Raw genomic sequence first — 15,251 nt, 5'->3', positions numbered from 1 at the left:
TGTCTGAGTGAGTGAGTGGGTGAGTGTCTAAGCGAGTGTCTAAGTGAGTGTCTGAGCGAGTGAGTGGGTGAGTGTCTGAGTGAGTGAGTGGGTGAGTGTCTGAGTGAGTGTCTAAGCGAGTGTCTAAGTGAGTGTCTGAGTGAGTGAGTGGGTGAGTGTTTGAGTGAGTGGGTGGGTGAATGTCTGAGTGTCTAAGCGAGCTGCTGCTGCTGTCGCTGCCAGCAGCAGCTGCAGAGCCGCGTGGTGGCGCGCGCGCTCCACGCGCCGCCCCCCGCGCCTCCACTGCGGCACGGAGCGCGGTGACGTCACGCACTGCGGCAAGGCGCTGCGGGCCGGGGGGAGGGGGCTTAGCGGGGGCTGTGTGGGGGGGCTGTGGGGGGGGTGTTCGTGGTTTCGGGGCTCCGAGCAGCGAGCGTGGCTGTGACTGTCTTCCTTGTGGGCGGCACGGCGCACGATGGCGCGGGGAAAACAACAGGGACAGACAACAACACTGACAACAACACGGACAACAACACGGGGGGTGTATCGCTCAGCGTGGCTCGGCGGGGGGCCACGGCGGACGAGGAAGCGAGCCGCGTTGGGCTCGCGTGAGAGTGAGGCTGGTGTGAGGGTGAGGCTCGCATGAGAGTGAGGCTGAGAGTGAGGCTCGCGTAAGGCTGGCGTGAGAGTGGCGTGAGAGTGAGAGTGAGGCTGAGAGTGAGGCTGGCGTGAGAGTGAGGCTGAGAGTGAGGCTCGCGTAAGGCTGGCGTGAGAGTGGCGTGAGAGTGAGAGTGAGGCTGAGAGTGAGGCTGGCGTGAGAGTGAGGCTGAGAGTGAGGCTCGCGTGAGAGTGGCGTGAGAGTGAGGCTGGCGTGAGAGTGGCGTGAGAGTGAGGCTGGCGTGAGGGTGAAGCTGAGAGTGAGGCTGGCGTGAGAGTGGCGTGAGAGTGAGGCTGGCGTGAGAGTGGCGTGAGAGTGAGGCTGGCGTGAGAGTGAAGCTGAGAGTGAGGCTGGCGTGAGAGTGGCGTGAGAGTGAGGCTGGCGTGAGAGTGGCGTGAGAGTGAGGCTGGCGTGAGAGTGAGGCTGGCGTGAGAGTGGCGTGAGAGTGGCGTGAGAGTGAGGCTGGCGTGAGAGTGGCGTGAGAGTGAGGCTGGCGTGAGGGTGAAGCTGAGAGTGAGGCTGGCGTGAGAGTGGCGTGAGAGTGAGGCTGGCGTGAGAGTGGCGTGAGAGTGAGGCTGAGAGTGCTGCAAGGCGCCTTCTCACTGGTGTCGGGGGGGGGGGGGTCCCGTTGTAGCCGCCCTGTGGGCAACAGGATATCAGGAGAAATGAGATAATTAAAGGTATAACCAATTACATAACAGCCGGAGCAATGCCATTAGCCGCGCGGCTAATTGGGATTGAGATGGAGGCAGGACCTGGCGAGAGAGCGCAGAGCCAGCCCCGCGGCCGGGACGCGGAGATGTTCGGGCAGTGGAGGGGGCGAGGGCAGTGGCTCCCCCCCTACCAGCCCCCCCCCCTACCAGCCCCCCCCCCTACCAGCCCAGGTGTGAGCGGTGTTGGTGTTGTTGGAGGCCCCCAGTTGTGTCAGGGCAGAGGTCGCAAACGGGTTTTGATTCCTTACCCGTACCCGGCCGCACCAGGGTCGCAAACGGCTACCCGTATCCGGCCGGGTACGGGTAGCCGGGTATCGGGTAGGGTACGGGTATCGGGTAGGGTAGCCGGGTATCGGGTAGGGTACGGGTATCGGGTAGGGTACGGGTATCGGGTAGGGTACGAGTATCGGGTAGGGGACGGGTATCGGGTAGGGTACGGGTATCGGGTAGGGTACGGGTATCGGGTCGGGTACGGGTAGGGTACGGGTATCGGGTACCCGATTGCGACCTCTGTGTCAGGGCGAGGGCGGCAGCAGCTGCGGCGGCGTCCACGGCGCCGAGCCGGGCCGGTGGGGAGGTTCGCAGTGAACGCTGCGGCAGCTGCGAGAGAGGCGCTCCCACTCCAGCGGCGATAACGAGCGGACTGCCGGCAACCTGCAGGGCTCTGTCTGCCTCCAGTGTGAGCATCGCGGAGGGGTGATGATGTTCATGACGGGCGATCTGCAGCGTCTCTCACGGAGAGGCCTGTCAAGCTGTCCCGCACTGTCCCACCGACTGTCCCGGAATGTCCCACCGACCTTCATACCAGAGCGGCTATTCGTGGCTATTAATCCGCGCAGGCTTTGGGGCCCTTTGGACAATGTCGGGACTCTGGGCCCCTTCTCTTAGCTGTCAGTGAAATATTCCAATCGCCCCACCCCCCGACACTTGACAAGTAAAATATCGAACATTTGCAAGGTGATATCCGCGTCCTCTATCAACGCCTCCAGTAAATTACTCAACGCCATTCTCCACGGGCCCAGGCAATGTGTCCCGTGGCCCCCCGCGGAGCCAGACAAATTACTTCTCTCAAATCATCCCGCACGCCGCTCGCATCACACGCCGCTCCCGTCGGCGCTAACGCCGCGAGCGGCCGGAGGCTTGACCCGAGCTCCCGTCGCCGTTTCTTCCAACTCCTCTGGCGGCTCTCACAAAGCCCCCCCCCCCCCCCACGCTGGGATGAGGCCGTGGCACGGAGGGGGGGCTGCGTACAGAACATTTGACAAAGTTAATAATCCGTCAATTTCACGCCGATTTTGCGATCGTCGTTACGAGGCGAAGACTCCTCTCAGAGCATTCGCAGAGCGAGCGTGGTCACTGTTATACAGGGAATGGCCCACGGAAGCGGATGTCACAGAGCTACCTCCCAGAGGCCTTCTTCAACTGACCTCGGGCCCACACAAATATGGGCAGCACTTCCCACTCCAATCCCACAGAGACGTTGAACTCTCCGAGATGGAAATGTAGCTCAGCTTAAGTGCGGAATCAGATTTAACGTGGTGAGGTTTTTGTGCGGTCATTAGTAACCGAGCTGGGATGGGCCAGGTGGCTCAGTGGTAGAGAGAGCAGCTCACAAATGGAAGGTTGCGAGTTCAATTCCTGGTTGGTGGTTGACTCAGCCCATCATCCATTCTGGGTCGATAAAATAAGTACCATACTCTGAGTTAGTCAACAGTGGTTGTCCTATTGATGTAGAATTTCGCCACTCGCTCTGCAGGGCTCCAAACAGTTGAGCAGGAACACAAGTTTTATTTTGACCTTTGAGAGCATCACGAGATGAGATGTGAGAACTCCGTCTAATCACAGGCAGCTGAAACCCGGATCGGGACTCAGGATCTCAGCGGTACCGGCCTGGCCCTCTGACCTCTGTGTCGCCCGGCACTGTGGTTGGCCCTTCGCCCCAGGGCGTCTGGTTTCTAGGAGATGTTAACTACCTCGCCAGGTATGCAGGGGGTCGTGGGTTCCATCCCGACCATGACGCTGTCTGCTGCTGTATGTTTGGAGTTTGCGGTGTCTCTCCCCTTGTGGTCGCGTGGATTGTTCTCTGGGTCCTCTAGTTTTTCCCCTGCATTTAAAAACGTGCGTTCAGAGTATGCGGCTGCTAGAAACTTCCACGTGATAAGCCACTTCGCGGTGCTATCATTTGTGGCCAGGTCACTTCTGAAAGATACGTTAATAGCTCAGTGGGCTTTACCTGGTGAGATAAAAAATGGTTTAGTTTAGTTTTAGTCTGACAGGGAGACTGTCCCTGGCCACGCTATTATCACGAATGAGCAGGGGGGGGGGGGGGGGGCCTCAGGGCGTGGGAGCTCAGCAGGAATGCGGTGTTTGGGGGCGGGGCGGCGGGGGATAGGGATGTGTTGTAGCCATGGCAGCGGAGGCAAATGGATGCAGCAGCTGGGGGGCACTTGGCCGAGATGGAGAGGCGGCCGCTCGTTAGGCGCCGTCGCCAAGGAAACGCGGCTCCAGCCTGCAGGAAGGTGCTGGACGCGCGGCGAGCGTCGCCATTGCCACCGCTGGACCGGAGCCTCGGTCGCCGTGACGACCTCGGTCCGAGCCTGGAGGGGGTGGGGGGGGGGGGATAGCCCCCCCCCACTCCTCCCCCAAGCACCGAGCACCCCCCCACCAGCACCCCTAACCGCTGCATCACCCACTCAGTGGAGGGAGCGGGCTCGAGTCGTGTGGCGAGCTCGTGTGAACCGTAGAGGTGCAGCCCTGCAACGTCTGGCTCACGCCACTGGTGGTGGAAGGGCTTCCTCGAGAGTGGAGCTGTCGCTGCTCTTCCACGCCGGCCACGCGCACCGTGGCAGGCGTGGGGGGAGCACCCACGCACCTTGGCAGGCGTGGGGGGAGCACCCACGCACCTTGGCAGGCGTGGGGGGAGCACCCACGCACCTTGGCAGGCGTGGGGGGAGCACCCACGCACCTTGGCAGGCGTGGGGGGAGCACCCACGCACCTTAGCAGGCGTGGGAGCACCCACGCACCTCGTCAGGCGTGGGGGCACCCACGCACCTTGACAGGCGTGGGGGGAGCACCCACGCACCTTGGCAGGCGTGGGGGGAGCACCCACGCACCTTGGCAGGCGTGGGGGGAGCACCCACGCACCTTGGCAGGCGTGGGGGGAGCACCCACGCACCTTGGCAGGCGTGGGGGGAGCACCCACGCACCTTGGCATGCGTGGGAGCACCCACGCACCTTAGCAGGCGTGGGGGCACCCACGCACCTCAGCAGGCGTGGGGGCACCCACGCACCTTGACAGGCGTGGGAGCACCCACGCACCTTAGCAGGCGTGGAAGCACCCACGCACCTTAGCAGGCGTGGGAGCACCCACGCACCTTAGCAGGCGTGGGGGCACCCACGCACCTTGACAGGCGTGGGAGCACCCACGCATCTTAGCAGGCGTGGGAGCACCCACGCACATCGTCAGGCGTGGGAGCACCCACGCACCTTAGCAGGCGTGGGAGCACCCACGCACCTTAGCAGGCGTGGGGGCACCCACGCACCTTGACGGGCGTGGGAGCACCCACGCACCTTAGCAGGCGTGGGAGCACCCACGCACCTCGTCAGGCGTGGGGGCACCCACGCACCTTGATAGGCGTGGGAGCACCCACGCACCTCGTCAGGCGTGGGAGCACCCACGCACCTTAGCAGGCGTGGGAGCACCCACGCACCTTGACAGGCGTGGGGGGAGCACCCACGCACCTTAGCAGGCGTGGGGGCACCCACGCACCTTGACAGGCGTGGGGGGAGCACCCACACTGTGCCCGCGTCCTGCTAGTCGACCACCCTCGGTGTACATTTAAACTCGCCCCCCCCCTTCTCCTTTGTTGTAATTTCCGCGCCGGGAGGTTGAACCCGTTGCACCACGCCACGCATCCCAGTCGGTCTCGTCGCACGGTAACAACGCGCAGAACCTTTGCCGACCCACTGCTGGATGGAGATCTCCCCCCCCCCCCACCACGTGACGGTGAGCGGAAGGCGATGAGCAGGGGCTGTCGGGGCAGCGGGCAGCAGGATGGTTGCCGTGGCGACGGAAGGTGATGAGTAGGGGCTGTCGGGGCAGCAGGATGGTTGCCGTGGCGACGGAAGGGGATGAACAGGGGCTGTCGGGGCAGCGGGCAGCAGGATTGTTGCCGTGGCGACGGGCGCCCGAGCCCTGACTGATGACGTCCGTGGGCGGCACGGGATGACATTCACGGAGGCAATTAGAGCGCTTGCACCACGGGACAATTTACACGGCCTGCCAGTATAAATAAAGGCTACATCAGGGGCGATGTAAATCGGTGTAATAAATGCACGGAGCGAGCGGCAGCAACCGTGTCTGGCATTGAGGTGGCATCGATCCCCGCGTCGCGCCTCGGCTTCACCCCCCCCCCCCCCCCACAGATTCGATGGCCGGGGGGGTGGTCCATTGAGCAAGCGAACAGACGGGTTCGGGTGGGTGGTTGAGCGAGCGATTGCCTGATAGACTGAGCGGTTGGCTGGGTGATTGAGTGAGTGACTGGGCGATTGGGTGAGTGACTGGGCGATTGAGTGAGTGACTGGGCGATTGGGTGAGTGACTGGGCGATTGAGTGAGTGATTGGGTGATTGAGTGAGTGACTGGGCGATTGGGTGAATGACTGGGCGATTGGGTGAGTGACTGGGCGATTGAGTGAGTGACTGGGCGATTGGGTGAGTGACTGGGTGATTGAGTGAGTGACTGGGCGATTGCGTGAATTACTGGGTGATTGAGTGAGTGACTGGGTGATTGATTGGGTGATCAAGTGAGTGATTGGGTGATCGAGTGATCGGGTGATTGATTGGGTGATCGAGTGTGATTGGGTGATTGAGTGAGTGATTGGGTGATTGATTGGGTGATTGATTGGGTGATTGATTGGGTGATCGAGTGAGTAATTGGGTGCTTGAGTGAGTGATTGGGTGATCGAGTGATTGGGTGATCGGGTGATTGGGTGATTGATTGGGTGATCGGGTGAGTGATTGGGTGGTCGAGGGATTGGGTGATTGGATGATTGGGTGATGAATTCCTCCACCTGAGTTGACTCGGTCTACGACACTGTCTGTTTCATCTCATCCACCACACTGTTCAGCCTCCACACAACTCGCTCACTCATTCACGAACCCACTCGCTCGCCCACCCACCTACTCAATCACCGACTCATCCACCCACTTACTCACCCGCCCACCCACTCAATCACCAACTCATCAACCCACTCACTCAATCACCGACTCATCCACCCACTCGCCCACCCACCCACCCACTCACCAACTCATCCACCCATTCATTCACCCGCCCACCCACTCAATCACCAACTCATCCACCCACTCACTCGCCCACACACCCACTCAATCACCAACTCATCCATTCACCCACTCAATCACCGACTCACCCACCCACAAGCTCACCCACTCACCCACCCACAAGCTCACCCACTCACCCACCCACAAGCTCACCCACTCAATCACCCACAAGCTCACCCACTCACCCACAAGCTCACCCACAAGCTCACCCACAAGCTCACCCACAAGCTCACCCACAAGCTCACCCACAAGCTCACCCACAAGCTCACCCACAAGCTCACCCACAAGCTCACCCACAAGCTCACCCACAAGCTCACCCACAAGCTCACCCACAAGCTCACCCACTCAATCACCAACTCACCCACCCACAAGCTCACCCACTCATTCACCGACTCACCCACCCACAAGCTCACCCACTCATTCACCGACTCACCCACCCACAAGCTCACTCACCACACTGCAGGTCAATTCGATCCTTCTTCCGTCGCTCTGCTCCATTTGAGGAGATTTCCCTCCCCCATTATCCTCGACTCTGCCCCCACGCTCTTTAGAATCAACAATCTCTCGCAATTCAAGAAACGCGTTCCACTCATATCCATTGCAACTCTGGCGGTGCTGTTTGTTACTGGCCGCTTGGCGTTGCGGCCCTTTGTTGAGGCCTGTTTCTCGGAGGAACTGCGTTTTAAAAATTCAAAACAAAGCTCACGAGACACATCCCCGAACACACGAGCACTCCTTGGGATCCCGCTTCACTAACATTCTTTAACAAACTTCACGCCGCAAACATCGCCCCGGCAGCAGAAATGTCTCGTGCTCGTCATGAAACCCCAGGGCGTCACTAAAGTCTAAACGCTCTCCTCCGAACATTCTGCGTAGCGGCTCGTAAAGCGAGGAACTGCTGGGGGCACGTGGAGTCCCACGGAGCCATGGGGGAAGTGCCTCTGGAAGGACAGGAGGCAGACGTGAAGAGAACACGGCACCCATTCCTCATTAACCCCTCCACACCCTCGCTCGCGTCCTGGACCCCTCTGGGGGGCTCAGTGGCACCAGGCCGCACGCCTCGTTACCTGCGTGAGACCCCCCCACCTCCACCCTCCCTCCACTCTTTCTCCACTCTCCCCACCCTCCACTCTCCCCACCCCCTCCACTCTCCCCTCCCTCCACTCTCCCCCCCTCCACTCTCCCCACCCCCTCCACTCTCCCCCCCTCCACTCTCCCCACCCCCTCCACTCTCCCCCCCTCCACTCTCCCCACCCCCTCCACTCTCCCCCCCGTCCACTCTCCCCCTCCACTCCCCCCTTCCACTCTCGCCCCTCTACTCTCCCCCCCTCCACTCCCCCCTTCCCCCCTCGCCATCCTCCTCCCCCGCCGTGGTTATTGAGAGACGCGGTGGCCAGACCCCGTGTCGAGCAGCGCCAGTCGCGGGGCTCTGTGGACGAGGGGCGCGCGCGGCCGTACGGCGCTCCGGGCGACACGCGTCTGGGACGTGGATAAAGAAACTAAAATAATAAAAACAACTCAGACCGCTCGGGCGGCCGGGCCATGTCGACGCCTTTCAGGCGGCGTTGAAGACGCCCGAGGTGTCTCGCAGCCTCCTCAATTCTCATAACCGCGGCGACCTTTATGGAGAGCGACCCCAAACACACTCGGCAAACATTGACTCTGGGCTCACGCGCCACGGGCTTCATCGCGAGTGGCTCACTTTGCGTTTACGCGCAAACTCGTCCACCCGAGAAAACAGATCAGACTCGGAGCCTAACCCACTGCAGCATCCCCGTGACTATCGTCATAGCCAGTGCATCACGTGACTATGATCATCGCAGGCGCATCCCCGTGACTATCGTCATAGCCAGTGCATCACGTGACTATGATCATAGGCGATGCCAGCTTGATAATTATTGTTGAATAAATAAAGAATGAACTCGTCTGCAGGAGCCTGTAATGAAAACGGCGCAACTCCCCGTTAATGCGACTGCTGGTTTGGGGGAAATGCAGCCGTTAATTACCATCGGCGCGGCGCATCAATCACGCGGATTAATCAGCCGTCGTGAGACGGCGCGAGGCCGGCAGCGGAGCGCTCGTTCGGCACGCGGAGAGGTGCGCGTGGTTTTGTGGGACGAGGCGGAGAGATTCACGACTCGGGGTGGCTCCTGAGGAGGTTCTGCTCAGAGATGATTTAATAAATCCACGGCTCGTGTCTCATCAACACAAACATTCGGTACAACAATGCGAACAGAAATAAGTCGGAGCAAAAACAACCGTACAGACATCAATTAAAGCGGCCCTTTATCAAGTAGCAGCGAGATGATGGTCTCAGCCCGGTCACAAATCACTGAATAATTAAATTAAGTTGGTCACTAATTTCGTTATATTTCCGGAGCCACATTGCAAAATGCGGGTTGGATCGTGACGCGTGGCTCTGGAGCGTGCGAGTTGGCGCAGAGCGCCACCCAGAGAGTGGATGGGATGCGGTTGTGAAGGGGCACTCGGATTTAGTTCCGCGACGTCATCTTCCACGGGCCGTTCCCCAGCGCGAGGCGACGCTCCAGCCGCTCCCCGCCAGAGCCCCCAGGGAGGAGGCGTCGCGCCCGCAGCCACAACCGCAACGAAACATTGACTTTGTTCATCCTGTATTGACGATGAGCCAGCCTCAACCAGCAGCACAATTGCCCTGAGCGCGACTCGTAAGAGGATGTCTCCAACACAAAGTATCGCGTACAGCGGGGCCGGCCTTGACCACTGCGGCCACTCGCGGAGATCGAACTAAGCCTGGCCCTGGCTCACATGGCCCTGGCTCACCTGGCCCTGGCTCACCTGGCCCTGGCTCACCTGGCCCTGGCTCACCTGGCCGCGTGCGATGCGTTGTCGTCATTCTTTCTACGATACGATGGCGACGGTTCTGATAAAAAATATTTTATTTTTATTTTTCCATCGATAATCCAGAGACTGCACCCCCAACCCAAACCCGTGTTCCGCGACCGGGCGTCTGAGAGTGATTGTGGGTGCCGTGCCGGCGGGGTGGTGGTGGTTTATAGGGCCCGCGACCTTGTGGATCTCCGGCACACGGCTTTGGGTGTTTGGCCGCGCGCCCAGGGAGCTCGCGCGCCTCGCCTACTGATGGCGAAGCGCGGCCCGCGTTGAGTTCGCGTGTGCCCTCCCACCTCCCATGCCCACCCCTCTGATCGTGCCGGATTAAACAAAACGCGTGTGCGTGTGATACTGCGTTGGCGGCAGTGGTGAACAAGTAGAGGAGAACGTTGTACAATAGGCGGATGGGGAGTGCATGACGTGGAGCGCACGAAGAGACGGCGATGTGCACCACGATGGGGCCCTGAGAGCAGTGTCGAGGAGGCGTCTGTCCCCCAGACTGTTGAGCGAGGACCTCGCTATGGCGGGAACCTAATGGGCGGGGGTTGGGAGGCCGTGTGGGTCGCGCCGGTCGTGCCCGTGGTGGCTCGCATCTCTGAGAAGAGCGGCGGCGCTCGGCGCCAGGCAGGGAGCGTGTGGTGCGTGGGGAGCGTGGGGAGCGTGGGGAGCGTTTGGGACGTTCTCGTCCCGTGTTGTTGCTGTGGTGGTGTTGGTGGTGGGGGGCGACAGGGAGAGAGGGAGGCCCGCAGCCCAGGCGAATGCGATATTAATGCTCTCCCCCCCCCTCTCTCTCACTCATCAATGTTTGACGTCGCATTTCAACACCGCTCAAGGCGCCGTTGCGGTTGCGCGCGGTTGCCCTGCGGTTGCACGTGCCGTTGTCATGGCGACCCGGCTGGAGCCGCACCGCGTTGGAGCCGCTGGACCGACGTTGGCCCAACCACCGCCACGTGTCCGGGGACCGTAGCGAAACGTTAAAAGTCAAAAACTTTGACTCCATTCACTCACCCACTCACGCATTCACTCAGTCACCCATTCCTCACTCACTCAGACAGTCAGTTACTTATTCATACAACGTCAAAGTGATTCCTGCTCCAATGAGCATCGAGGCATGGGCGCGCATCTCCCATCCACAGCTTTGCAGAGGCAGTGGTGGAAATTCCGCATTCCTGTGGCGAGGGCGACGAGTCTGTCTATATGACAACCGCTGTTGACTTCGCTACAAAGTGGTGCCACTTTATCGACCCTGGAGAGATGATGGACTGCGTTAGAGTCGTTCGCTCTGCCGTTGAGCACCCGGTCGTGATGAGGGAGTGAGCTTCTTCTCGCCTGCACATCCCTGCCCAGACGCAGTGGCGGGTTTCATGGTAAATCCATGGACCAATCCGTGCCGATTCACCCAAACCCCAGTGTTGCGTTCACCCGGGGAAAGCCTCAAACTGAGTCTCGAGACTCCTTTTCAGGAGAGTGCTGCCGCGTCGGGTTTATTTGGCCATAATTTCCACGAGTAAATGAGAGAGTTTGGCTGTGCGCGTGCGAGGAAGCCGGAGAACCCCGGAGGGACCCTCAGCGCCGATGCGGGGAGACACCCAGCACCACATCGCCGTGCCGTGGCCGCGCCTGCAACACCTGGCAAGCCCCAGTGGTGGACGTCATCGCAAGGGAATACCCAGGCTGGACGGGCTTGATGACACGCGCATTCAGGGTGGATTTGGGCCGAGTCAAGGGTGGACTTTTTTTAAAAATACCATTTCTGGTAAATGAGTGCGAGCCTGGCAGCGAGCGTAATTTGCTCTCTCCATGACGCGAGCCTAATGAGATAGAATTAAGCCCTCCGTTACAAATTGAAGCTGCGATTCCTCTCGCGTTCGACGGTGAAAAATCGTGCCCAGAGCCCAGAGCCAAGGGCTGCCCCCCCCCACCCCCCTCGAGCACGGCGACCGGAGTCCCATTATTCCCGGCCAAGGCTGACATCGATGAGTGGCAGGTTACTTGATGAACCGGTCCTTGGGCCCTCCCTTAGCTGCTCGACTCGAGCTTTAAATCAGCACCGAGCGCGGAGCGGAAACATCGGCACGTCCCGTTCACCCGCGCAGCCGTCGGAGCTAAGTGACAAGGTCAGGCCCTGGCTGCTGCGGGTGGTGTGCAGAGACGATCCGCGATGGTGACGACACGATGGCACCGACACGTGCGACTGCACACACACCCCATGCCACCCGCTCATAGTTCACAACGTAAACAATGCAGACCATTACCCCAGCCTGCCTGCCGGCCTTATCTGGCCCTCCACGTAAAACAAATACAATATACTTTTCATTTTGGGGGGTTCATATCCCGTTAGCCGCGCACAGCTTTCCCGGAGCGCATACATTTATCAGCGTTGTCAGCACGAGCACAACTTGGGGCCGGTTTCGACATTCGGTGTCTCGTCAGCAGCCAGGCTTTGCTTGCTTGAGTCAATGCTGGCGAGCTTCCCATCGCTTTTATGTAACGCGCTCGCTCGCATTGCGCGAGTCTACAGTGCTGTCGTTAAAGACGAACGCGTTGCGTTTTGTTGTTGTTGATTATTTGTGCCTGTGCGCTACTGCTGAATGCAGCAGCACGAAACGATGCGTTTGGGTGTTTTGTGCGCGCATTCCGTGGCGATCGGACCGAGTCCATCAACTCGCTGCGCCTGAGAACGCGGTTTGGTAACAGGTGGCGGCTGAAACCTGGATGAGAACCCAGGCTCTCAGAGGCGCCGGCTTCGTGTCTGTGGCCTCTGAACCACCTGGCGGCCTTGTGTGAAGCTCTGTCATAATCGTTGCTCACGAACGACGCTTGCCCCTGTCTGCGTGTTTTCGTGCGCGTGCGTGCGCGTCTGTGCGCGTGCGTTTGTGTGTGTGGGGGGGGGGGGAGCGGTAGTGCAGCGGTTAGCGCGTTGCGCTATGAACCCGGCGACCAGAGTTCAATTCCCGCTCACGGCCAACACCGGTGATTAATCTGAACCTTTCCCAGGCCTCCCCTAGGTCGACTCGGCCTTAAATGAGTACTTGGTGCGATGTGCAAACATCGCCACTGAGGAGACAAAGGCGGCCGGGCGTGGTGCTGGCCATGCACCCACTCGTGTGCCGTGCCGGCCTTCAGCACTTGCCCCAACAGTCTGTTAAGGCTACACGGGGGATCTTTGTGTTTTGTCTTTTTCAGTGCAATGAGCGCAGCGTGAAGGCCCGGGTGCTCATGGGAAAGTCTCAGCAGGCGCTCGGGCAGTTCACCGAGGTAAGGCGACCACTGGCCCTCACAGCACCTCGCTCACTCACTCACACGAGGTCCCACCGAGAAGATGAAACTAGGGCGGAGGAATCTTCAGTCGCGGTGCAGTGGCGGCTGCTGCTGCTGCACGTGTTCTGCCGCCTGTAACCCGGCAGGGTTAGTGGATCACCGCACGAATGTTGCGACACTCCCTTCCCGTGGCCATCGAGGAGGAGTCGTACCCTGGCTCGCCAAGAGAAGGCGGTACAGCGAAATCGTGGAATCCTTTTCCGTCTGTGTGGGATCGACGATTGCCCCCTCGCACGCGTGGATTGTCTCTGGGTGCTCTGGATTCCTCACACATGCAAACACTCATTCATTAGGGGCAATTATCTTCGTAGAGAACTGCAGAGCTTGGGAAATTGTTGGTTCCGGCTCACGACCTCGAAGTTGCCTTCCCGCTCGTCCGTGGCTCCTCCTCCTGGCGCCTCTGCGTCGTTCTCTCTGGTGGCGCATCACAAGTTAACGAATAATAAAAACAACAAGTTAACGTGTTAACTTGTTGTTTTTATTATTCATCTGTGGCACTCGTGCAGACGCGGCCCACACACACCTGAGACCTCCCGCTTTGGAACGGGAAAAGGAGGAGGGGGGGAAGGGAGGAGAGGATGAGGGCTGTAAGTCGAAGTGGGCATGTGAATCCATGGCTCTCCGGGACCTCGGCCGGACGCCAAAGCGATTCGCTGCAGGACCCACCATGAGTTGGGATGATGGCGACGTGAAGCATCAACACCGCCTCCGAACCCCTCGGCGCTCGCTCGCTGGGACTCACGAAGCGCACGGCGACCTCGCAAGCGGCGGAGACACCCGACCCCGCGGGCCCTCACCGCGCCAATCGACGGCCCGCGCCGGGGCCAACGCCGCCGCCGTGCCAAAGGCCAAATGTAACCGCCCAACACCGCGGGTGTCAAATTGTCGTCGCTGTAGCCGGGGCGGCGTGCCGGAGAGCAGCCGGCCCCTCTCGGCCCACCGCATTGAGCTCCGGGGGCGCTCAACGCGGTGGTGCCGCGCCAGCGCCAGGTTTTGTGGATTGCGGGCGCGGGGCCGTCGTGGGGCCATCGTGGGGTCGTCGTGGGGCCGTCGTGGGGACGTCGTGGGGACGTCGTGGGGCCGTCGTGGGGCCGTCGTGGGGCCGTCGTGGGGACGTCGTGGGGACGTCGTGGGGCCGTCGTGGGGCCGTCATGGTTTTTGTCGACGGTCGGAAATTGCGAGTGGCGAGCGGCGAATTGATGGCGTGGACGCGCCGGGGCCGCGGGGGTCAGAGGCGCCGCGCTCGTTGTCGAGATTTCGGGTCGGTGGCGGAGCTGGGGTCGGAGCGGAACGTCGAGTCGCGGTGCACGCGGCGCGCGTGCCCGAGCCCCGTGCTCGCACTGCACGCCTGTGCTCGCTGTTAGCGAGTGGCACCCGTGAAGATCGACACGGCACCCGTGAAGGTCGACACGGCACGCGAGGGGCTGGGTGGCCAACAACGTGCCAGGCCGCCTTTGTCTTCCCCATGCTGATGTTTCCACAACACACCGGGTACAAATTTTTAAGGTCGAGTCGACCTCGGGGTGGCACATAACCAGTTCAGATATTTGCCACGGATGTTAACCACGAGCGGGAATCGAAGTCGTCTGTCCGGGTTCAGAGTGCGGTGCACTAATCACCGCATTACCGCTCCCCAGACACACGCACACACAGCGCACACACACGCAGCGCACACACAGCGCACACACACACACAGCGCACACACAGCGCACACACACGCACACACACACGCGCACACACGCGCGCACACACGCACACAGCGAACACACACACACAGCGCACACACACGCACGCACACACACACGCGCACACACACACACATCGCACACACAGCGCACATACACACACAGCGCACACACACACAGCGCATGCACACAGCACACACACACAGCGCACACACACACACACACACGCGCACACACGCACACAGCGCACACACACACACACGCACAACGCACACACACACAGCGCACACACACACACTCGCACACACACAATGCCGTGTCAGCGGGGCGGTGCCGCGATTAGGAGCGCGCTCGTTAAGGTGTCGGGGCGAGGGAGCTCGACGAGGGCGCTGCTAATTCGCTTTGTTCGCCCGAGGGGCCGGCGCGACATTCGCCGTGGCCGCACGGCGCCGATCGCGAGGCACCGCCGCCGCGAGGCCACGTGGGCGCTGGACGCGACTATCGGCAGAGTTGTTATCGCCGATCGATTGGGCTTAGCGCAAGCGAAAAAAACACACACACGGAAAGCCTTAAATTTGGCGCTGCAGCCCGGGCGTTTCCAAATAAACGCGGCAATTTAAGTAGCTGGGGGTACAAACCCGAGCGGATTTAAGAGACTGCCGCCCATCGATCCGGAGAGGCAGGCCG

At 60.7% G+C, this 15,251-nt stretch overlaps 1 protein-coding gene across 5 annotated transcripts in view; it reads left to right on the top strand.

Annotated features, from left to right (window-relative positions):
• The window catches only part of TTC12 (tetratricopeptide repeat domain 12), a 187,655-nt gene that overhangs the window by 8,347 nt on the left and 164,057 nt on the right, over nt 1-15,251 (top strand). For all 5 annotated transcript variants that reach the window (XM_061551075.1, XM_061551074.1, XM_061551078.1 and 2 more), the window contains exon 8: nt 12,745-12,816. In XM_061551075.1, coding sequence (XP_061407059.1) covers nt 12,745-12,816 — 72 coding nt within the window. The remainder of the gene's footprint in view (nt 1-12,744; nt 12,817-15,251) is intronic.

This window comes from Lethenteron reissneri, chromosome 13 (assembly GCF_015708825.2).
Source record: "Lethenteron reissneri isolate LAM-NWPU_2019-01 chromosome 13, ASM1570882v1, whole genome shotgun sequence".
Lineage (NCBI taxonomy): Eukaryota > Metazoa > Chordata > Hyperoartia > Petromyzontiformes > Petromyzontidae > Lethenteron > Lethenteron reissneri.
Note: the sequence above shows the minus strand (reverse complement) of the source record. Positions and strands in the feature narration are given on the sequence as shown.